Source organism: Tamandua tetradactyla, chromosome 10, assembly GCF_023851605.1.
Source record: "Tamandua tetradactyla isolate mTamTet1 chromosome 10, mTamTet1.pri, whole genome shotgun sequence".
Taxonomy (NCBI): Eukaryota; Metazoa; Chordata; class Mammalia; order Pilosa; family Myrmecophagidae; genus Tamandua; species Tamandua tetradactyla.
The window spans coordinates 85178910-85202833 of record NC_135336.1 but is presented as its reverse complement, the minus strand read 5'-3'; the positions used below and the strand labels follow the sequence as shown (position 1 = coordinate 85202833).

Below are 23924 nucleotides of genomic sequence, written 5' to 3'. Positions count from 1 at the left end.
GGTTTCCCCAGTGGTGATGCTTAATAGTTCCATATTTTTTCTCCCATCTCTCAAGGGACTTTGCCAATACTTTTTGATTATCTCTTAATATAATCTGGGAAATATCCAGGCATTACATTAAGCTACAGGATTAAATGTCCACCTTCTTATTCTGGGCTCCCTGTGTCTGAATTGTTTAAATGATCTATCCAGACAGGTCAAGTTAGATCATGTGCTATAGAAAATTTAGGTTCTGGACAAAATAAACCTTTCTTCCTTTGGCCTCAAAGCGTAGATGGAGTTTGAAAATATGGACAATGTCTTCCTTACCCCTGTATTTTGAATTACCTTACACCCAACCTGATCAGCTTCATTCTTATCTCTAAATATCAGGTTATACACATGTAAAAGAGCCTTTAAAAATCCAGAAATAACAATTACCACTCCGGGCTAAATATAAACTGCTATAAGAGATTACAATCTAGGCCCCAGTTTTCCCATAAGTATTTTCTAAATGAGACCACACAATATTTGCTCTTTTGTTTCTAGTTTATTTTGCCTCACCTACTGTTCCACAGGTTCATTTACAATGTTGCATGCCTCAAACTTCATTCCTTTTTGTAGCAGAACAATACTTGATCATATGTATACACCAACGATTGCCAATATATTTCTAAGTCAGTGCATACTTCAGCCATCTCCATTCATTGAATATCATGTAAAATATCCAAAGTCAACAGTCTACCAACAGTCACAATTTTAGATAATTTCACTGTTCCCAAGAGAAAGAAAACCAATAAACACATCCTCACCAAACAGAAAATACAAACCTCCCTTTAATTCTTGTCCCTCTCTCCCACTATTTACCTCTGGTAATGTTGTAGTGTTGATGTCTTCCTGTTAAACATAGCCCATAGCATGTGATAGCAGTTTTTCCCTATACCTGAAATTATACACTTTTTGCATAAGATTCATACCTTTGCAGTAGTTCATGCAAGAACTCATGAACTCATTTATATTTGTAGTGTTATCAGTGGGAAACATGGGTCTATACAACCCTTTTCAATCATGTTCACCTTCAATATGGTAATATCACTTATAGACACACTAATGAACTGCCTTCACTTCTATCTATTCCCTTTCATCTAAGTTCAACCTCATTAGCTAATTGTTCACCCATCTCTGTGTCCCCATATTCTGTATTATAAGCCTCTGATTTTAAGTTTACCACGGTCATAAAAGTGGAATCATACATTCTCTATCCTTTTGTGTCTGGCTTATTTCACTCAGCATTATGTCCTCAAGGCTCATCCATCTTGTCATGTGCTTCAGGATGTCATTTCATCTTACTGCTGCATAATATTCCATTGTATTTATATACCACATTTTGTTAATGGATAGGATACTTTTTATTAAGTTGATTCCAAGCAATTATGGATGGGACCTTATGATTAGGTGGTTTCCATGGAGTTGTGTCTCTACCCAAGCAAGGCAGAGTCACTTACTGGAGTCCTTTAAGAGGGAACCATTTTGGAAAAAGCTTCAGAGCCAACAGAACCGACACAAAACCCAGACATTTGGAAATGCAGAAAGGAAAAATCCTGGGGAAGCTGTTCAAAACAAGAAGCCAAAGGACCAGCAGACACCAGCCATGTGCCTTCCCAGTTGATAGAGGTACTCTGAACCCACCGGCCTTTCTTGAGTCAAGGTATCTTTTCCTGGATGTCTTTGTTTGCATATTTTTTATGGCCTTAGCACTGTAAATTTGTAAGTAATAAATTTCCTTTTTAAAAGTCATTCCATTTCTGATATATTGCATTCCCTAGCAGCTTTAGCAAACCAACACAGCTTCCTAACTGGACATCTTTCTTAGGCCTTTACCTCACTATAGACTGCTTTCAATACAGAAGTCACAGTGATACCTCTAAAACATAAGCCATATTATGTACCTCCTTTGCTTAAACACCTCAATTAACTGCACTACATTCAAAGTACTTAAATGGCTTTCAAGAGCCTACATTATTATCTGGCCCTTTGGCCTCTCTGATCTTACTTCTTACTACTATCCCTCTCAATCCCTTCAATGGAGCTACATGGTCTTCAAACATGTCAGACTTACTTCTGCCTCAGGAACTGTTCTCTGTGTCCGAATCCTCATGCTCCAAATAGCTGCAAATCCTCCCTTACCTCCCTTATGTGTTTGCTCAGTGCCATCTTATCAGTGAAGTCTTTCCTGATCATCCTGCAATAGCAAGCCTCCATCCCTTCCTCCCTACCCATATATTCTCCAATACACTTATTCTGCTTAATTTTTCTCCATAGCCTGTATATTATGTACCACACTATAAAATTATAACTTCATATAACAAATGAATAGTTTTAGTGAAATCTTATGTTTCCTGAATATGACTCCCAAAAATAGAAAATAAAGAAGCAGAAGCCAGATGATTATCTCAAGGATATTGAAAGGGAGACAGCTGACTTTGTGGGAGGATGAAACAGGTGATTTCTTAGTTATATTACAACTCCCCCGAGTTTCTGGAAAGATAACTTGACTTCAATTGAGGAAAATGTCACCACTTTAAAACTTTGGCTGGTCTTAGTGGCCCACTGTTTTCATAACTCAAGTCTGGGTAGATCACCAGATCTGGGAGGCACTGCCAGATGAAATGAGAAAAGGAGGTCATGAGGACTAGGGATGAGCTTTTCCCTAGCATTATTTGATAGTATGTAAGTTACTCCATTTGTTTGGGTCTCCAATAAATCCCATCAAATTAATGTCGGTAAATACCTTTACTTCTGAAAACTATAACTCCAGATTACTTTCCAGTTCACAGGAACTGGAAAAGTGTTATAAATGGAAGGGTTTAAGACATCACAGAATACATTTGGGATGGGGGAAGAGAGATGTGGCAGGCTCTGACTGAAGGAAAATCATGTTCATTGAGATCCTTCCTTACCAGAGGAGGCCAGAAATGAGAGGTCATTCAATGTCTTCTTTTTAAGTGAGTGAAAGGTAAAAAAGTTCTGAACATGAAAAATCAGGATGAAACTGTGACTTATATACAGCAAGGTTATCATGACTTGTCATAGCAACTGGTTCTCCTTCCCAGGGAACTAGTAAAGCTACATATTATGTGGTACTTTGGTTCATAGTGACTTTTTACACTAAATGATTATCAGTGAAGACTTGTTTTGGTTTGCTAAAGCTGCCAGAATGCAATATACCAGAAACGGAGTGGCTTTTTTAAAGGGGGTATATTAAGTTACAAGTTTACAGTTCTAAGGCCATAGAAATATCCAAACTAAGGCATCCAGAGAAAGATACCTTGACTCCCAAAAAAGGCCAAATGGTGTCCAGGATTCCTCTGTCAGCTCGGAAAGCATGTGGCTGATTTCTGATGTCCTTATTTAGCTTCTCTAGGGCAAAATTCTGGGTTCTGGCTTGCTTAGCATCACATGGTGACCTCTGCTGGCTCTTAGCTCCTGGGTTTTGTTGTTTTTAAGCTCCTAGTTTTAGTGGCCTCCTTTCTGAGCTTCTGTCTGTCTCCAAGCACCTCCAAACTGTCTGAGCTCTGTGGAGGCTCTTTTAAGGACTCCAGCAAACTAATCAAGACCCACCTTGAACAGGCAGAGTCATGTCTTCATCTAATCAAAAGGTCACGCTCACAATTGGGTGTGTCACATCTCCATGGAAACAACCTAATCAAAAGGTCCCACACAACAATACTGATTAGGATTAGAAGAACAAGGCTTTTCTTGGCGTACATAACTGTTTTAAACCAGCACAAGACTCATTTGAAAATAAGTAGGCCTATGAGTGGACGAACGTCAGTGTGTTTGCCTGAGCAGTTTTGATTGATAACATAAACCTCAAGGATGTTTTTTAGGTGTCTAATTATTGAAACTAAAAAACAGCACTGAAGATGAGTTACTCAAGCTTGGTTTCTTATATCTTGGTTTGCCTTCTTCTGGACACAGCATATGTAATCCAGGGCAGGGTCCTTGAGAGATTTTGATAGGGAAAACACCAATTGTGAATGAATCTGATTTAAAAAAAAAATTCCCAGGTGCTCCCAAGTAGTTGAGGCTGATATGGTACAACCGACTTTAAGCAAATATATGACCTGCTTTCTTATACAGGCTGAATTGGATATTTTCCAACATTTAAACCGGACTAAGGACCAGGACTCAAGGATAATCTGCAAACTAAGATTTGTGTTTTCCCCGTTTACTTCTATTTCATTTTATGCTTCCTCTGTGAAAGGAAATGGCCCTGACTAATTACCCTTTTCCTTTAGTCAATATTCCTTAGTAGGCATCACAAACTCACCAGAATAAGGTGGCTATTCAGGTTACTTGGTTCTGCAAGGTTTAGATAAAAGAATGTGTTTTCACCAATAGCTGGAAAACAGAAATGACAATATTCCTTTTCAGACTTGGCTCTCCAAGCCTTTTTCCTTATTTTTCTTTTTGGTACAATAATGAGGGCTGACAGGGCCGCTTGACACCATTAGTGGGTAAATGAATTTTTCAATAAGGACTAACCGAGAAAAACTATAGAAATTCAGATTTATTTTTTGACCCAGAGAGTTCTATATCTCCGTGTGCCCTTGCTCTCCATGTATACTTTATGAGAAATTTCAGCAAAGGCTTCTTTTAAAATTAATCCAATAGCTGTCTCCTTCAATTCTCCTTCCTGGAACTCTTCACCAGTCTTCCTGGAGGTCCAGCCACTTCTAGGGAACCACTCCCCTGGTGATTAAAAGCAATGTGGTGAACTCAGAGGCTTATCTTTTGTAAGCTTAGCAATACTTCCTCCCTTTTGCATATTAAAATTTAAGGAGAAGCAGTTTTCAGTATAATTTGGATTCCCTCCCATTGCTTCCCCAAACTGGGAAGAAGCTGATCATATACTTGCACATTTGTATAATAAATATTCAAAGACTCTAATCTGGTATCTCTTATAAAAGACACATTTAACTCTTTAAAATTTCAAAATGCTTTTTATGGCATCCATTATGCCCTACTTTAAAATGTCTGACAACCTAATATCTTTACACTGTTCCTCTATTAATTTATCTTCAAGGTCATGCATGGAAACATCATTTGGTGGAAAGTATCTGTCTATTTGACAAAAAAGTACAATATAAACGTGCATTCTACAAGGATCTGAAAAAAAAAATCCCAAAGACCCCAATTAGAATGCCTCTAAAGCATAGTTCCCTAATGCTTGTTTGGATAACATTAGTCCAGGAGTTGCTGCAGTAATTACAACAAAACAAGAAGCAGGGTCTGGGGCGGGGGTGGGGTGGAGATTCTGTGTACAAAAGCTACCTTCTTTAAAATTCAAAATGCATGTTGGCTTTTTGAAAGTTTGAAAATATTCTAAAGTAAAGATTTTTTTTTTTTATTTTACTTAACCCTTTATTTCTCAAACTTAATCATAGAATTCTTGTCATGTATACATCTGGTAACCTACTGTTGAACTAGGGCTCCATGGCACACAGTCTGGAAATTGTGCTAGAAAATGTTCTTTTTATTTGTCAAACATTATTATTCTAATGCTTTCACGTATTAGAAAGTGACCCGTGAATTTAGTTATAACTCAATTCTTACATCATATATATAGGGGTATTTATGGTTTATCTTCCACATACTCGCTAAATCTGTAAGTGACTATTGAGTTCTTATAAGTAAACAGGAAGCATATCTGCTTATAGGTAATATCACATTATTAGCTTCATCTGAATAATTTTCAAATCTTCTTTTGGGGAAATATCATCAAGTATTACAGACAACTCTCACATTCACATCTCCAATACGCATCTCTCATTTGCTTTCCTTCAATCTTTATTCATCATATTCGAGCTTGTTCCTACTGTGTGTTTTTCTGATCCCTAAATAAAAAGAGAGTGAAAATTGATGTCATTATTCCCTTCACCTAAAAAAACAACCTTTTTTTTTTTAAATGTTTATTCTCCTCTGCAGTTCAGCATTGTAATTAACATGGCGTCAAGGTCACAGAGAATCCTCTCTACTTCAGTCCTTACTGGCTGCATTAACCTCTCTCACTTCTGGTCTGTGAAACAGAGTGCCAATACCAACAGAGCTCATAAGCATGCAGCAAGATGTGTCTGTGAAGCCCTCAGCTTGGCAATGGCAGGCACCATTATTGGTATTAAATCTTCCTGCTGTGATTGTTTTCACAGACTTTTCACAGGTCTCATCTATGGACACGTCTGGAACCTATGGCACCCCCTTCTCCCTATTCTGCCTGATCCAATTTTTTCCATCTCCAAACTTCCCTCTATCTCCACACTGACATTTCTCAACAAATATTAGAATTTGTCAGATTGTGACCTGGAAGCCAAACTTGTAATGAGGAGTAGCTTACTGTTGTTCATTCTATCTGACTGAATTCCTTAGCTCAGATATTAAGATCCCACAATTAACTCCCACTTATTAACCCCTCACAGACATGATTCTGCTGCAACTTGTGCCTTAGTGTACATATCTGCTCTTGACCCCTTCTCTTTATGGTCACCAGCAAATCCTCTACAGAAAAAAACTCTTGATATCTCCAATTCACTCTTCCCCGTGCCACAGGTATATGAATCTAACTGTCTTCTGACAAATTCCCATATATATGCACAAATATATTACATGCTGTACCAAATGCATACTTATTGACATTTTTTTCTTTATGCATTTCTTTCACATAAAATTTTCTAACATAAATATAACTTCTGTAAGTTCAGGGAATACACTTTTTCTCTTTTTAATCCTGCCCACTGTGGAAATGGTAAAAATAAATAAATAAATAAATAAATAAATAAAAGATTGATCCAACAGTATGTAATACTTTCATTTCTAAAAGTTATGATATATATGTACTTCAATTAGCATAGATTCCATATGGGACAGAAAATGTTAATTAAGGGATACAGCAAAGTTGGATGTTTACTCAGGAATAAAGTTGTACAGAGCTTTTATTTGATTGTTTGTTTTGTCATTCAGGATACTGTTTTTCTTTATTGACACAATGACAATGTATTCATCAACGCTTAACGTTAACCTGCCTGTGAACTTTCCATTTATTTTAGGTGTAGGAAGCACTTCTCTGGTTACAGCCTCCTCTCGGATTTTGAAGGTTGAGTTACTTATCAGAGTCTCCCTAGGACTTCCCTTTCCTAAAAGAGGAGTACATGAAGACAACACCTCTCCAGTCCCCAATGTGAATTGTGTAGAAACAAAGAGATCTAGTTACTTTGTAATATAAGATCCCTTCAGCCTCAAAGTTTGTCAACAGCTTTGACTGTTGACCATAGCTGGCTGCAGGCCACAGGACTTTCTGTGAGAGCTTTGGCTTCCAGAAGCTGCTGTGGGGAGTGACTCACCTCAAACGGAACCATGGGGTGTGGTCCTCCATTCGGCAGGAGGTAGCCAGCCCAGCATAATCCTCTCAGTACCTCTGGAAGTTTCCAAACACTTCCATCTGCAAACCTGATGCTTATCTTTCACATACCTGGTACCTGCTCTTTTGGGAGTGGTTAGGGTTTTGCCTAATTCACAGCATACTAGCTATAACTCCATCCTGTTCTTTCCCACTTAAGAGAGCATACTGGAATTCAGAAGAACCTAATCTGCTATTCTGGTAACCTTCACTGATTTATATTTAAAGAAAATGAAAAATAAAATCACTCACAAATTTGGAACATTTTTTTTAACAACAAATTACTTAGGGACCCACCAGCATGTCAGTTTCTCCAAACACTGGATTGAGCCACTGAGCTAATGGGTTGCCTCCTCCTCATTATGCTACCCCACAAGGTCAATGTGAGATCAAAAATGACCATGCCAGCCAACCCAAGTGACAGTTATTGTGAATTGCCACTCCCAAAAGAAGAGGATCGTTTTCCACCATGGAATCTAGCCACTCTATTATCCAAAGTTCACTAAAGAAGCAAACCTGTGCAATGTGATATGATTCTATTAAATCTTCCTGCTATTTGACGGATTTTCATACTCCCTACCTCTGGGGTTGGCATACATTTATCCACTTTTCTCCTCTTTTGATCTTCCTCTTTATTATGTAACATATAGGAATATTCTTTGAAATTAGCCCTTGCAGCAAATTTGGAATTACCATCATTTCTCAAACAAGTTATGGAAATCAGTCACCAATTGTGGCTCCTGGTTAAACATGTCATTTTATTTCTAGTTTGCTAGCTGCCGGAATGCAACACACCAGAGACGGATTGGCTTTTAATAAATGGGGATTTATTTTGTTGGTTCTTCAGAGGAAAGGCAGCTAACTTTCCACTGAGGTTCTTTCTTACGTGGAAGGCACAGGATGGTCTCTGCTGGTCTTCTCTCCAGGCCCCTGGGTTCCAACAACTTTCCCCGGGGTGATTTCTTTCTCCATCTCCAAAGGCCTGGGCTGAGCTGCAAGTGCTGAGATGAGGAATGCCAAGCTGCTAGCAGTGCTACCTTGCAATCTCCCATTTAAGCACCAGCCAATTAAGTCAGACGTCACTCATTGCAGCAGACACGCCTCCTAGCTGACTGCAGATGTAATTGGCAACAGATGAGGTTCACGCACCATTGGCTTATGTCCTCAGCAACAAGACTAGGTATGCTCACCTGGCCAAGTTGACAACTGAATCTAACTAACACACTACCGAAAAACATTAAGCCCAATGTTTTTCATCTACTTGCATCTGAAGGCTGTCTCTGTGTAGTTTTTGAGTAGTGACTAGAGAAGGAATAATTTGAAAAGTGTTGCATTCTTTGAACACTTCATAGATGCAGTAGGGAACTTAAGGCACATCAATGAAGAAGATGCTTAAGAAAAGAGAAGTAAAATGTAACATCTATCTACATCCAAGTCTGACAGATATATGAAGTGAAATGTAGGTAGGTTAATTGCTAATGAATTTACGCATTCTTTTATGTCTGTCCATTAAAAAGAAAGACAAGAGAAAGAAAAACTTATATAAAAAGCATGTCCGTAATTGGGAGAAAGGATTTTATTAGGAACTGTGATTGTTCTTCACAGTTCAGACTTCTGTAGATATTGCAGACTATGGGAGAGATAAAGGATTTACTCTGGTCTACAAAAGAGGAATCAGCATGAAGTTCTGGAAGGGAATATAGCTAAAGGAGTACATGAAACTCTCAAATATGTCACAATATGTGTCATATTATTACAGATAATACCTAGTGAGGTAGCACCTCTATAGAGGGTCCATAACTCCTGACACTTGAAAATCTGGAGTGGACAAGGGATCCAAATTATCAATAGGATGCAGCTAAAGAAACTACTCTGGTTTCCTAGGAACCATTCTGACTTCAAAAGGTCATGAATAAAGGATGGAAAGAATACACTTTCAAGTAAGGATAGGAGGGTAGCTTAAAATGTAAGAATAATCTTAGGGGTTCTAAGTGTCAATACAAGTTTAGACCTTGATAAGGAAAAATGTGGAAGTTCATACTATTTATTTCCAGAGCTTGATGATCACAGTAGGGGTAAGTCAGCTGCCTGGGGAACATGATGCAATGCTACTGCCTGACAGAGAGGCAGGAGACTCTCCCATTTCTATTTTTTTCTTTCAAGCTGAATAATTCCAACTGAAAAGGACAGATGAATCAGTGGTCCTTGGTAAAAAAGGCCAAAAATTGGTAGCAGGATTATAGAACAACTCCTGGCTGCTTTAAGTGAGGGCCCATCTTCTAACTTAGACTAAGATTTCTTTCGGTGACCTTTAGTGCGGGTAGACAGCATCCTCAATACAAGATGAGAGAGGTGAGATTCAGTCACAGTACATTACAAACTTGGGGGATCTGGTAGCAAGTGCGACCAATCTGAGTTCACAGTGGGATGTAGCTACATAAAAAATAAAATGCAACCTTAGGCAGAATATTGTAAAAAGGGACAGACAATTAGAATGCACTGAGAGGAGAGTGGCAAGGGTGTAGCAGGAACTGGAAACCTTGTCATTAATGTAACTATTTTTTTCAGCAGTTTTATTGAGATATATTCACAAGTCATCCAATCCATCCCAAGTGTATGATCAATGGTTCACAGTATCATCATGTGTAACTATTTTTTGAAGGAAGTGCCTGGTTCTCCTTGTGAATAGAGGACACTGGGGGCAGAAGCAGAATGAGGACGGCTGGCAAATATTTTAAGACCTGTGGTGTGGAAAAGATCAAACTTGTTCTGCTCGGTTACTAAGGGTACAAGAAGGACAAATGGATGCGAGTTTAAAGGAAAGGGAGGTAGATTTTAAATGGGAAAAGAACTTTCTAATAACTGGAACAGCTGAAAGACAGAATGGACTGTCTCGAGCGACTCTCTCACAAATGCAAACATTTAAGCCTAGGCTGGGATGTTTTGGGGCCTTCAGCAATTGGTGGTTGGTCTCTTTCCAAACCCTGTTGTAGTGTTCGAACTAGGGAAACTCCCCTACTTCCTGCCCAGTGGATGGGGTGAAACCTCGGGGCAGGAAATGGCGTTAAATGTGAAATAAAAGCAGTAAAAAGCCATCAGGATCTCTGAGTAGTCATGGACTAGGAGAAAATGGAGGGAATGCCCATTTTGATGCAATCAGCAGCTAATCACCCTCCCCCGGGGTTTCATTTTAACCAGGGCATGTGTGAAGGTAGCAAATTTCAATAAGGAAAGGGAAACTGCTGGATCTAAGAACTTTTATTTTTATAGATTATAACTCACCTCTATATTTTCAAATGTCATACTCAGTAAAAGTTCCTTACTCTTAAAAACTGCTTCCACCTTCCCAGAACTGGCTTCTTTGGGTGTTCCACCTGTACTGTAACATACAACCCCAGGCCCCCGTGCTTGTTTTACTATTAGCTCTGCTGTTCTAGTTCTAAAATTCTTAATACTTTTTGAACAAGGGGTTTCTGTTTTGCACAAATTATGTGGCTGGTCCTGCTTCCTACCCATTTTTGAGTCATGCTCCTCTTTGCGTTCAGATGCCTTCAACTGCTCGTAACAAACCTGGAACAGATGAGGAGTCGTGGAGGCCGATAAATGTGTTTGGAAAGCAAGAAGGTGTGAAGGTATTCAACTAGGTATTGCTGTCAGGCCCTTCCCTGCGAGTCCAACTTCATATCAGACTTAGGAGTTCCTTTGCTTCAGTTTCCTGACTTGTAAAAGACTGCACACCTAGACTGGGGAAAGACAACATTTAGGGGAGCTGGGAGGTAAACGTTGACTTTTCAGTTGCATCTCGCTGGCTGAACCATCATTCCACCGTGCAGTGAGTTGATGAGCGAAAAGGCAGGCTCGCACTGCAAGGCTTCAGTCCCTCTACCCACCCCTCTGGGGACTGCCTTGGGGGTTGAAGTTTAGGTCAAGATATACACTAACTGGATATCGTACGGTTCTGTTTAATCTAGAAGAAAGCGGCTTTGCAGAAGGTTCATTTCTGTAATTTAGGGCAGACAGCGAAGAATAAGGACAGATTTGAGGTCAGAAGTTCCTAGTTATGGGCGGGGGTGGGGGTGGGGGGTGGGCGGATGAAGAGGAATCATCTCTCGAGACCTTTTTCCTCTTAACTCCCTCTTCGTCCTCTTCTCAGATGGATGACACACCTCTGCCGGTTAATCTGTTGATCGCCCCCTTCTCTAACACAAAATCTAACCCTCTCTTTTCAAGGAGGAGTAAATGGGTCGCCTGCTTCATTGCCAGGTCCTGCGTCTTTCTCTTTTAGTTCATTCTAAAGATAGAAATTCCAGGTTGCTTGTGGCTGCTTTTGACTGAGCAAAAAAAAAAAAAGGCGTTTGCGCTCTCATACAGCAAAGAAAATTCTATTTCCTTGAAGCCTCGCTTGTTCCCATTCTCTTCCAGAAACGCCTCCTACACCTCTCCAAACGAAGATAAAAACCCAAATGCGGAATAAAACGCACCCCAGCAGCAGTCCTTTCATTTGCATCCCCGAGAAGGCTGCGGGGTCGGATGAGTCAAGCTCGCGAGAACGAGCGGGGAGCGCTCCCGACTTTTCTGGAGCCCAAGTGTCTTAGGACTCACCTTTTCCTGAGCTTGCACCATCCCGCTCCTAACCTCAGACTCGCCCTCCTCCTGCTCCCGGAGCCCAGGTGGGCCGTGGGTCTCGGAGGTTTGCAAGGTGCTGAAGAGGCCGAGGGCGTTGCACCTGTGGGCGCTGGGGGCGGCGGGAGGGTGGGGGTGGGGGACCCGAGCAGGCGCAGCTTCCCGGTGGCTCCGCTAGGGGTCTCTCTCGGGTGCCGAGCGGGGTGGGCCGGATCAGCTGACTCGCGGGGCTGGAAGCCCAGCAGCCGCGCTCTGGCTCGGTCAGTTTCCTCGGCAGCGCTAGACTAGAGCACCCTGAGCGGCGCGAGACCGGGGCCAAACGGAGACGGCCGCGGCGACTGAACGAGCAGAGCAGGACGCGGCGCATCCCACTCGGACAGCAGCGCACACGGTGCCCCGCGCAGGGTTGCGATGCCGCGGGGTTTGGCCCTGCTCTTCCTCGCGGTCTGGACGGCTCGGGCGCTGGAGGTGGGTGCTGCGCCTCACAAGATTGGGGACGGGGTGCGGCCACCGAAGGGACCCGATTCCCCTAAGTCTTTAACCCCAAGAAGCCAGGAGTAGCCAAGGGGACCAGTCTCCCCACCGCGCCCCACGCCCCCGCTTGCGGGCGCCCTGCGCATCTCCGCCTCCGGCCCAGCCCTACCCGGGGACGCGCGCTCCGGCCCGCCGAGGAGGAGCAGGCGAGTCTTCGGACTCTCCTCGTCCATGTCAGATCCGGGAGAAGGGGAGGACACGATCCTGAGCTCGGACCCCGGCTTAGACTCTTTCTGGGGCAGGGGCCGAGGGAGGCAAGAGACGTCCAGAAGGGAAGTGGGGCACGTGGGGAAAACAAAAAACGCAGCGCCCCTGGATCCTGTTCCCGGTTCTTGAATCGCTGCCCTTCCCCTTTTCCACCCTGGGGACGAGCAGTCGGGACTGCTCTGGCAGCTGCCCCCCCACCTCCTCGCTTCCCGGTGCCTTCTCTGTACCGATCACTCGCCCCCCCCCCCCCCATCCATTCCCTGCCCGAACCTCCACCCCCTTCCCTTTCCCGGCTGCTCGCGGTGGCCGCCTGGGTGCGACCACAGCCGGAGTGGGCGACCGGGTCGCGCACTGCGTTCCGCAGGCAAACTTTGTATGTTTCTGCGTCTTCCTTTTGTGTAAGTTGCGAGAGATGGGAGGGGTCGGAGACCAACAGCCACCCCACGTCTTCCCGAGCCTGGACGTCCGGGCATTCGGTAGTACCTTCAGCTTCTCTCCTAGAGGGAGAAGGTCCCCGGGAACAAAAGCCTCGCCACCCCGCCCTCGCCAGCCCAGGGCGCGGCGGACAGAACCGCGTTAGTCTCCGTGCGCCACCTCGGTTCCCGCCGGTCTCCCTTCCCGGTGTTGCGCGCCTACTCCGAAAGGGACTTGGGTGCTGCTGGGGCTTCCCTGGCCGATCCTCGAGCCCTTCTACACCCCCTCCCAACAAGGCTTGCTGATTGTGTGCTGGGATTTCTCCAAGTCCTTGGAGAAATCCGTGGAGAGTCGGGTGTGCGTCTGGAAAGGGCAGTGGCGGGTGGTGGGGAGGCACGGGCTTCAAAGGAGGCGTTTGTCTGATTAAGGCGCGGCCTTGGCAGCGCTGGGGACTCTGGTTAGGTCCCCCGGGGGGCGCGGGCTCCTGGGGAGGGACCACAGGGTCTTTTTTTTTCGGGTGCAGATAAAACGATTGAATTGTGTGAAGATTAAGACGGAGAAGATGGCGCCTCTGCAGTGCAGCAAAGAAAAGCTGTGTGGAGGCTGCAGCCTGGTGAAATCCACCCACCACTAGGTGTTTAACAAGTCTTCGCTATTCATCCAACTCTCGAACATTCAGCTAATGCCTTGTGCAAAATGACTATTTTCTTTCTATCTCAAGATGCTTAGAAGTTGTTTGTTTGACAGTTGGGGCAGATGAGGCCGCATTTCGCATTCTTTGGGTTCCGTTTTAGTGTTACACCATTTGCAACCCCTCCCATTCCCCCCCTCCTTCCCTTACCTTAAGGTAATTTTCCAAAACAGTTTTCGGAGAAGTGTTTTAGTGTAATTCTACCTAGGCTTTACAGAATATCATACAGTTGCTGCTTTTTAGTCTTTAATTTACAAGGTCATTGAACTTTTTCCTCCTTTTTTTTTTTTTTACCCACAAGTGAGCTGGTAAAGACAGTTTATGAGACCAAGAATTCGATTTTCCATAATTACTAATATGCATTTCATTAAGAAACTCATTTCTCCAATAATTGACATTTATTTATAATTATTTCAATTTTCTTACTACAAATTAAAAAGTGAGTTAGGTAATTAAAGCGTATCGACACCTTTATTTTTTTTATTTTAATTTTTTTTTGCATGGGCAGGCACTGGGAACGAACCTGGGTGTCTGGCATGGCAGGCAAGAATTCTGCCACTGAGCCACCATCACACCAACAAACACCTTTATTTTTGAAGCTTTTTTTCTTGCACAAAAAGAGGTAGCATATAAGCAAATAAGAATCAAACTTATTTCCAGGCATATATGATTGCATTTCTTTGCTCTTCTTGTCATCTTTTTCAATAATTTCAGTGATCATTATCACCTCCTTCAAAAGGTGGAGGTGAGATTCAGATTAGTCCATTTTGTAGTTTGCTGGCAGTCTCCTGCAAGCCTTGGTGGGAGAATGGGTAATTCACTAATGAGGCTAGAGGGGAATTTATTCAGCTATGTCTGTACCCACTTACAAGATATAATTATCTTTTAGTTGCTTTCTTTTGTAAATCTTGCAAAATATGTGTGCTAAAGATGACTCTGGGGAAAAAAAACAGTGGGCGCAATCATAAATGGGTTGTGGGAGAAGCATTTTATAACCTGGGTTGATGACTTTGCTTGGTGTAATTTTTTTTTTAACATAGGCCGGCACCGGGAATCAAACCCGGGTCCTCTGGCATGGCAGGCAAGCATTCTTGCCTGCTGAGCCACAGTGGCCTGCCCATTTGCTTGGTGTATTGATAGAAGTGTGGGTTTGAAAAGCCCTAATAGTTATTTATATGAACTTCTTTCCTCTTAAGTGTTATGTTTTTCCACATCATCTGTCTTGATCATGGTGCTAATTCACAGGTCATAGAAACCCACCACACTGACTCTTAATACTGCCTAAAGGTGGATACCTGCAGGTAGAATAGTGAAGCACAGATTTGGTGGTGATCCAGGGAGAGTCACCATTTGCTGGTGGTCAGTGGGGAGCCATGGTAACAGGCAGGGCACAAACTTGTACCCCAACCTAGCAGTGAGTGGTCCCTGACAGCACTTGCAAAGCTGTTGGCACTACAGAGAAGCTACCAGATAGATTAGGGAATGTAGAACAACCTGCAACTTAAGTGGATCAGAACGTTAAGTTATGAATAACGGATCTAAAAATTTGAAAAATAGTATGGGCAGTTGAATACTGGTCTGAAGGAAAACAGAGAGGTTATAATCTTTTTGGGTAAAACTTTTCCCTGTTTGCTAAAGGATCCCCTTTGGCGTGGCATTGCTAGAGACTTTCTGTACAGATATTTGTCCAAAAGTGGAAGTTGTCAGTCATTCTAGAAATAAACATGGCTCTTCTGTGAAGAAGCAGCATAATAAAATTCAGTAGAGAATATACATTCTGTTTTGCAAATTTAACCCAGCTGGGAATATGTATTACCTTAAGACAGTTACAAACCAATTTTAATACTTTTCGTTGTCTACCTGGCTGTATCAATTATGAATGCAAGGAAATTCTGTATAAATGTACTTTAAAATGAAACTTCCAGAGATTTAGTCTGACTGTATACACCTCTCTCCCTTATCCCCATCAGGAAGTTTGCCTTCTCATAGGGTAAATAAAACATGTGCATGATTATAAAATAGAAAGTGTTAAGTGCCAAAGGGAAAGTACAAATTAAATGGTATAATGAGTAGAAGTGTTATGGTGTTCTATGTTTAACGGATAAAGGAATAATAGCATGAGATAATTGTAGGGAATTGCCTGGTAGTAAAGTTCCCAGACAGGTCTGGAGAAGGGCAGTTGCGTCCTTGCATGTACGATATTTGTTTACATGCGTCTCTACGTCTCCCCTCCCAGATACACACACACACTCACACATGTGTGCACACACTCACTCATACTCTCACATACACTGGCCTGAGTGTGTGGGCAGGGCCTTTATCTTCATTTTTCTATTCCCTGTGTCTTTAGAGTCAGACCCAGTTGAGGTTCTTAAATAGTGAATGAAGGGTGGCAGAATGAGCAAGTATGGGATTTGATTTTATTATCTTTCCATCTATTTTTTAGGAAAATTTTTATTGATTCCCATTTTGGACCAAGCCCAGTCCCTCAGTTCTGAGGATATTGTGGTGAACAAAGCAAAGTGTTTTCCTTCACTGTGCTTTCAGTCTATTGGGGTTGACAGAAGTTTACCAAATGATTATACATGCATGCTCACGAACTGTGACATGTTGTGCAGGAAAAGGAAAATGTGGGATGCACTCTGGAGAGAAGTATGGAGTTAGAAATGAGGAGGCAGGGGCTGAAGGTCAGGGGCTGAAAACGGCACCTGAGAGCTCTGATGAAAAATTGTCAAAGGGTATTAGCTAAGGCATAACGTAAGAAAAGCGTTTCATTGGGCAGCAGTTGGGAGGGTAGCAAAGATGAATTTATGTCTTGTTTTACGATGGTATTTTTCTACCTCTTCCCAGTCTTTTTGACTGTGAATTTTTTTTCCTTTTTATGGTGGGATCCCAGATACAAAGTATGGAGTGGGAGTTGAACTTAATACCACCTTCTGTGTACCCTTAGGAAATATCATCACCCTGCAAGTCTATCAGATATACAGATATATCTCATTTATAAAGAAATATACAGTTATCTCATGGGTGGGTGGGGGAAGACAGAGGAGGGCGACAGGCTGGCTAGTGAAGCTAAAATGAAGGAATGAGCAATGCACCCTAAACGAGCAGATTTACAAGATAAAATGTATTTATTTCTTTTATTATTATTATTTTTTTGCTATAAAAAGAAAAGCAAATGATATCTAAAGCCTTAAACTGAATTTGAAAATGAAAACCAACCATAGTGAAGGGCAAAATGTTATGTAACTCTTCAGTTAATGTGGATAGCTTATGAAAATGACTGTTAAAGTGAACATGCTAGCAATTTTTTTTTTTTAAGTTTGGTAAATATTCCTCTTCTACGATTATTCCTGGTTAAAAAAATATGTTTTCCTGGTGTCTTTTTAGAAGTAGAAATCTGCTCAAAACTGAATTAGAATGATTGACAGTTCTAGGAATAAAATCATTCATCTAAAAAAAGACTGGAGATGAAAAAGTGATGCATAATAGATTAGCTAGCTGACTCTGGAAAGTGAGCTGTACAGACAATTACTGAATTCAGTTCACATGTATTTTCTTAGCTGCAAGAGGGAGTTAGGAGGCCTTTCATTTAGATTGATTTTGTGTGGCTACCTTTTAAAGGAAACATGCAATAGAGATTTAGCTTGAACATTTGTTAGGATTTTTGTGTCTCATGAAAGAAGGTAGTGGTTTAAACGGAGATGAGTGATTTTTAAAAGCTCAGGTCTTCGGAGAGGAGTGGAGTTGTTCCCATGTTTATGATGTTGATTTCAAAACCAGGTATGTGATGTTAGTCCAGTCTTCCTGAGTCATCTGGCATGTTTCTCGCTGAGCAGGGCTAGGCAGCAAGCATCAGACAGAGTGAAGACCTGGACTCTGGAGCACGTTGCCTAGTTTAAATGCTGGTTCTGTACCTTCCAAGCTATTGTCCTTGGACAAGTTATTTAACAGCTCTGTGCCTAAGTTTTTTCCTTTGTAAATAAGAATGCTATTTTGGGTTGTTGAAGAGTACGCGATTTATATTATTAATATGCAATGCTTCAAACAGTATATGAGTTAATATCTATGTAACATATTACTTGTATCATGTTTTTATATATGATTAATATATGTAGCATAATAGGCACCATGTGTTAGTTCCTTGTATTATTACTATTTTGTAAAATGTGTATATTTAAGTCTAACATAGTTAAAAATTAAAAATAAAAGATGTTTTATTTATTGGCCAATTAATTCACTTACTGACAATTAAGACTCAAAAAACTGACAGTTCCTTATAAGAATGCATGGGTTTGATTTAAATTTAAAAAGGACATCTTAGATAAAGATTTTAGACTAAATATTAGAAAATTTCACTTTCAATATATATGTATATTTTGTTTCAACTGGCTTTTTCAAAAAGTATTACGCTAATTTATGCTTATTGAAGGATTTGAACAGTACAGAAATGTGTAAAAAGCATTTTTTTTTTTTACATGGGCAGGCATGGGGAATCAAACCCGGATCTCCGGCATGTGCCACAGTGGCCTGCCCCATAAGCAGTTTTTACACAGGAAAGAAAAGTCTTTCCTGTGTAAAATGTGTAAATATGCATGCTGGTGGCTGGCCACACATGTCTAATATTGAGCAAGAATATATTCCAACTGGATTATTAACTCAGCTATTAGTTGGCCATTAGCTATGTGCAAGGAGCTGTGAACGAGTATGGTTTAGTTTGAGGTTTGCCAATTCAGGTAGGAATGGAAGATTTCAATGTCAACAAGAGAATTTTGATCCTGAAATAGAAGCTTGAAATGTTTTTCATTAGAGGACTGCGGAATGGGAAAGTAGAATTCTTGAGAATGAAGCATTTTGGTGTGAAATCAGTTTTCAAAATAAATTTTATTACTTGCCGTATTATCACAACTTTGAGACCTTTCAGTAAATCTACTGCTTAATTAAAGGCATACATTTGTTTTAATCAGCATATTTTATGAAATAAAGGGATTTCAATCTCTATTTTTAAATTAAGGTAAGAGGATATTTGAATGCTTTGAGTACATGAAGTTGGTGCTGTTATAATTGTTTAAATTATGATCAACACATTGGAGAATCATAATAAACAAAATCCAAAGGACTCTTTGTAAGTTTTTGGGAAATCAGTTCATGTATTTATAATTGTTCTGTTTAACCAAAAGAAGACAAGGAGAGGGTTCAAGTGGGAGGTTGTAACTATTACAGTCACATTTGTGATAAACACTTATACAGATTAAGTCTGGAATGAATGGTATAGTACCAGGACCCCATATGTAATTTATCCTAAGTGCTCACTTAGCTTCTAGAGAAAGCCATATACTATCTTGGTCAAAGAATATTGGGCATCTGAGACAATAGAGGCCACTAAATTATATTTCAGCCTTAAAAAATTCTTATGAGAATAAGAGATTTTTCTTGTAAAGAAAAATCATTTAGGAAGAAGAAATTCATTATTGTTCCTGTTGCTTTGCTAAATTTCAAAGCTTGAATGAATAGTATATTTTGACCCAAAGGAGACATTTTACAGGAAGAAAAGCAAGAGGTTTTATTTTGCCCTTGAGGACCACTTGTGCAATTTAAGTCTGCCCCTTTATTCCCAATGGGCACAAACTCGTTTCTTCAGTTTTTCCTTGTCTGCAAGTGCTTGGTTTGCAACATTATTTTGACTCGGAAATAAAGAAAATGGTGTTGTCCATTAACCTTTAGTTAGTCCAAAATTTTCAAAAGTATAATTACATGTTTTAATAAATGTCACTTCTCAGTTATTTGCTTGAAATGAAATTGACAGGAACATATAACAATAGATAAGCTCTAATTCCTAATAAAGTTTGTTGTGAGAGTCTAGCATTGAAACCCATCAAATGAAATGTAATACTTGATTTTAAATATTCCTTGTACTGATGCATTTAATTCCTCCTTATGATTTTTTGTTTTAACCAAATATAGTTCTGCCATGGTAGAATATTAGTCTGAGGATTTAATGAAGAGTTCCTAGCTTAAGAAACCCCATGGAAACTTGCAAATATGTCACCTGTAATCATTCTGAAAAGAACTCATTCACAAATACTTACTTGTTAAGCTAATTAAAAATTTAAAATTCAAATCAAATTTTTGTTGAGAATTTACCAGCTTATTCCATACACTAAATAGCTTAGATTTTTCTGGGCAAGCCCAGACAAGGAAATTCACTCCTTCATTAACATATATTTTGGAGATCCCTGCCTTCAAGGGGAGGTTCCAGTCTAGTAAGGGTAGGCAGAATAACAAGAGTTGTTAGGTGACTTGAAAAAAATAATCAATTTTAGAAAATTTTCATTACTCCAAAAAAAAAGAGACAAAACCCCAAATATCCAATACCTGCTATCCACCCCCCATTTACCCCTAGCATTGGTGTGTTACATTGCTACTGTTGTTGAAGGAATATTAAGATATTACTGTTGACTGTAGTCCATAGTTCATGGTAGCTATATTTTTTCCCTCATATTCCACTCTATTATTAACTCCTTGAAATAGTGTTATACATTTGTTCTAGTTCATGAAAGAATTTTTTTGTATTTGTACAGTTAATCATGGACATTGTCTACCTGAAGCTTTACTATGTTATATAGTCCCATATTTTAACCTCCAGCTTTCCTTCTGGTGACATATATAACTTAAACTTTCCCTGTCAACACATTGTGTGATTGATTCTTAAAAGCTGAGGTTAATTCTTATAGGTTTAAATCTTCTTAGGTTCTCTTGTGAATGACACCTAACTTAGAAATCTCAAAGAGATTTGTGTTTTCCAGCCCTTTTCTAGAATATTGTATTGTGAAAAAGTTTCATGAATGATATTAATAATGTAATAATGCTCAGTAATTTGTAACTCTTTGATTTTAGAAATTTAGTTGGACTGGCATAACTGTTTAATTAATCTCCTGATTGATTCAGACACTTGGAGTTGAGGGCGCCTTGAAATGATTTGTTTGCATGGTATAGTAGCATTTAGGAAGAAGATGTTTTCTATTGGAATTAAATTGAGTGACCATCAAAATGAAAATTTCGTTGTTATTGTCCTTTTTGTATTTGCTGCTTTCTTGTCATTATGCAGCTGATATTTACTCCTTAGCTTAATGGGAATAGGGGTAAAATTGGTCATTTTTTAAAATATAGACCTCTGTAACCTTTACTTCTAAAAGAATTGCACTTTTCAAGTTCAAGGGCTTAAAGTTTATGCCAGTATATTCCATTAACTTGACAGCCATTGAAAATCTAATTGAGGCTATTATGATTAGCCTTATATTTTGCTAGTGTTTTCTCAGCCTTGTTTTTAATGTTTTGTGTCAAGTGTTAAATCCTCTTTTACTATAGAATCCAGAAAATTTAAATCTTATAAAAATAACCAAAATTTAAAATCCTGCAGTTTTCTTTGTCCTTGGGGGTTTGCTGGCAGGGCTTGGCTGACTGATAAGATCTTTGAACTTGAAGGCAACTTACTTATTTCTGCTTGAGAAAATGTGAAGGACTCAACTTTTAAGAGTACTTTTGTGGCAAAATTGCAGTATTGGAATCACTGCATACTTGTTCAATGAAGTATGAGAGGAAGGGAACTTGAAAATTTCTAAGTGATGATGGATAGCCAATGACTATTTTGTGTGGCTGCTATGGAGAAGGGATAGATGAAGATATAGATAAGAAAATGCAAGTCTTGGGAACTGAGGATCAAATAATTTATCAGCATGTTCATGAAAAATATCCAGGACAAAGATAAAGAACATCACAGTGTTATGTAAGGGAGGGTGGTCTTAAATAAATGAGACTGATACAAACCTACTTTGTTTTCAGGCATTTCCTTTTCCTGTCTGTATTTGCCATTTGAGTATTTCACTTCTCTTCTGTGAGCTGGACTCTTAATTTTTTATCATGGTGAATTTTCTGGGTTATGTTGTAAAGATACAGATGGGAAACATTAATTTTTGGGTGGGGGCAGATGCTTGTGTGTGGGCTTTATAGTTATATATATTGATTTCATAAATATCCAGTAAAGACCTTGTAGAAAAGGTCTTTCCTGGAGGAAAAAGACATTGGTTAAAACATCATCCTAAAGGTAAAGTGTTGGGTTAGTTATACTTAAAAAAAATATGTGATTTCTCATGCTCATTCATTGCAGAGGTTGAATGCATAAAACACAAACCTAGGCTGTTGATTCTTTGCTTAGCAGACAAGATAATGGTTTAATGCAGGAATATTAATTAGGTATTTTGATTATGTGTTCACCTGTTCTATCCATTCTCCAGATTTTATGACGGCTTTTGTGATTGACATCTGTGGTGCTGACACTGATTTGGAGCTAAGATTTTTTTCATTTTTACTATAAACTTAGTGTCTTACTGTATTTTTTTCTCTCGTTATCGTGAATTTTTGAAACCATCATTCAATTTGTGGATATAAATTCTGTGGTTATTTATGATAGGAGTTCTGGAATCTGGGTGGAGCTTTAAGTAAACTAAGAAGTAACCTGGTCTTGGCCTTGAAGTATATATTGCAGCCTAAAGAGATGTAGAAATAATTAATTACAGTGTAATTGAGACTGCAAAACAACAAAATTAAAATCAAGGGACACAAATAAAATTCACAGAGAAGGCAGGAAACATTTGCTTTTTTTTTTTTTTGGCATGGGCAGGCACCAGGAATCGAACCTGGGTCTCCAGCATGGCAGGCGAGAATTCTGCCACCGAGTCACCGTTGCTCAGCCCTGCGTTGTTTTTTAAGGATAAGTAGAAAGAAGTTAACTGGACAGGGCTAGGGCATTTCCAGGCAGAAGCAACAGCAAGGGACAGAGGTTCCAAAAAGTAAGTCATGCTATATCATGGGAAGAGGAGGTGAGGAACGGTAGGAAATTAAGGGCTTTGGATGGCATGATGAGCTTGAATTTCATTTTCCCAGCAGTGGGTTACTTTTAAATGTTCCTAAAATGATGCTAGCCATTGATGTCTGTTTCTGTTAGTTAGGAGCCTTTGTTAACGTCTGTTTAACATCCTTTGCCCAATGGTGACATCTAGCTGTAAGGGAGACTTTAATGTGGTCTGTCACCTGGGAGCATTGCCACCAGGAGTACATTCCAGATTCTCTTCCTGAGAGTAAAGGGGTAGTAGGATTTTGGGTGACAACTAGCATTCTGGTCACAACCACTGATAAACTGAGAGAATGGATGGGGTAATAAGCATTGTGAACAAATCAAATTAAAAATTCTTCATGAGTGATTACAGTCAGTTTTGGATTTACTTATTTTCCTCGTCTGTTAGCTAACTACGTACTCCTTGGAAAGCACATATTGCTTGGTGGTGGTGATGGAAGAAAGCGGGGACAGAATGCTTTTCATGTTTATGGCAGGAGTACTCAAGAGTTGAGCCTTCACTTTGTCTGGCCTCACTTATGCTAGATTCAAACTTGCCTTCCTGGAAACTTCGTCCAATCAGAGTGATGGAAAAAGGATTATTTCAGTGGCTATCAGTACGGATAGTACTGGCAGTGTCAGTTAACTCTCCCTGTTGGTAAACTATCTTTCATTTTATCTAGAGACTTCCCTAAAGCAACTTTGTTGTCCAGCTTGTTCTTTGAAAGAAATTGCAGATAAGGCACGCTTTGATGTGCCCATGATTATTGAGAACTACCTTTCAGCTAGATTTGCGTATCAATTCCCACTTTTCTGCTGCTACGCAGCCTTTCAGATCTGCTTACATGAATTATTTTTAAAACAATTTTTATTGTGAAATATCACAAATATACAAAAAAGCAAAAACTTTCAAAGTACATTGTAAAAATAGTTATAGAAAAGATTTCAAAGTTGGTATGGGCTACAGTTCATCAATTTCAGGGTTTTTCTTCTAGCTGCTCTAAGACACTGGAGACTAAAAGAAATATCAGTATAATGATTTAGAAGTCATACTCATTTGTTAAATCCTGTCTTCTCTGTTATAACTTCACCTTCTCCTTTGATCTTTCTGTCAATCTTTTTAAAAA

At 40.0% G+C, this 23924-nt stretch overlaps 1 protein-coding gene across 6 annotated transcripts in view; it reads left to right on the top strand.

Annotated features, from left to right (window-relative positions):
- Nucleotides 1-12276: 12276 nt before the first annotated feature.
- Nucleotides 12277-23924, top strand: part of APP (amyloid beta precursor protein) — a 290703-nt gene continuing 279055 nt past the window's right edge. For 5 of the 6 annotated variants that reach the window (XM_077118781.1, XM_077118780.1, XM_077118779.1 and 2 more), the window contains exon 1: nucleotides 12277-12526. In XM_077118781.1, the coding sequence (XP_076974896.1) occupies nucleotides 12470-12526 (57 nt within the window). In that variant the 5' untranslated portion in view covers nucleotides 12277-12469. The remainder of the gene's footprint in view (nucleotides 12527-23924) is intronic. The other variant, XM_077118782.1, reaches the window with a different exon arrangement.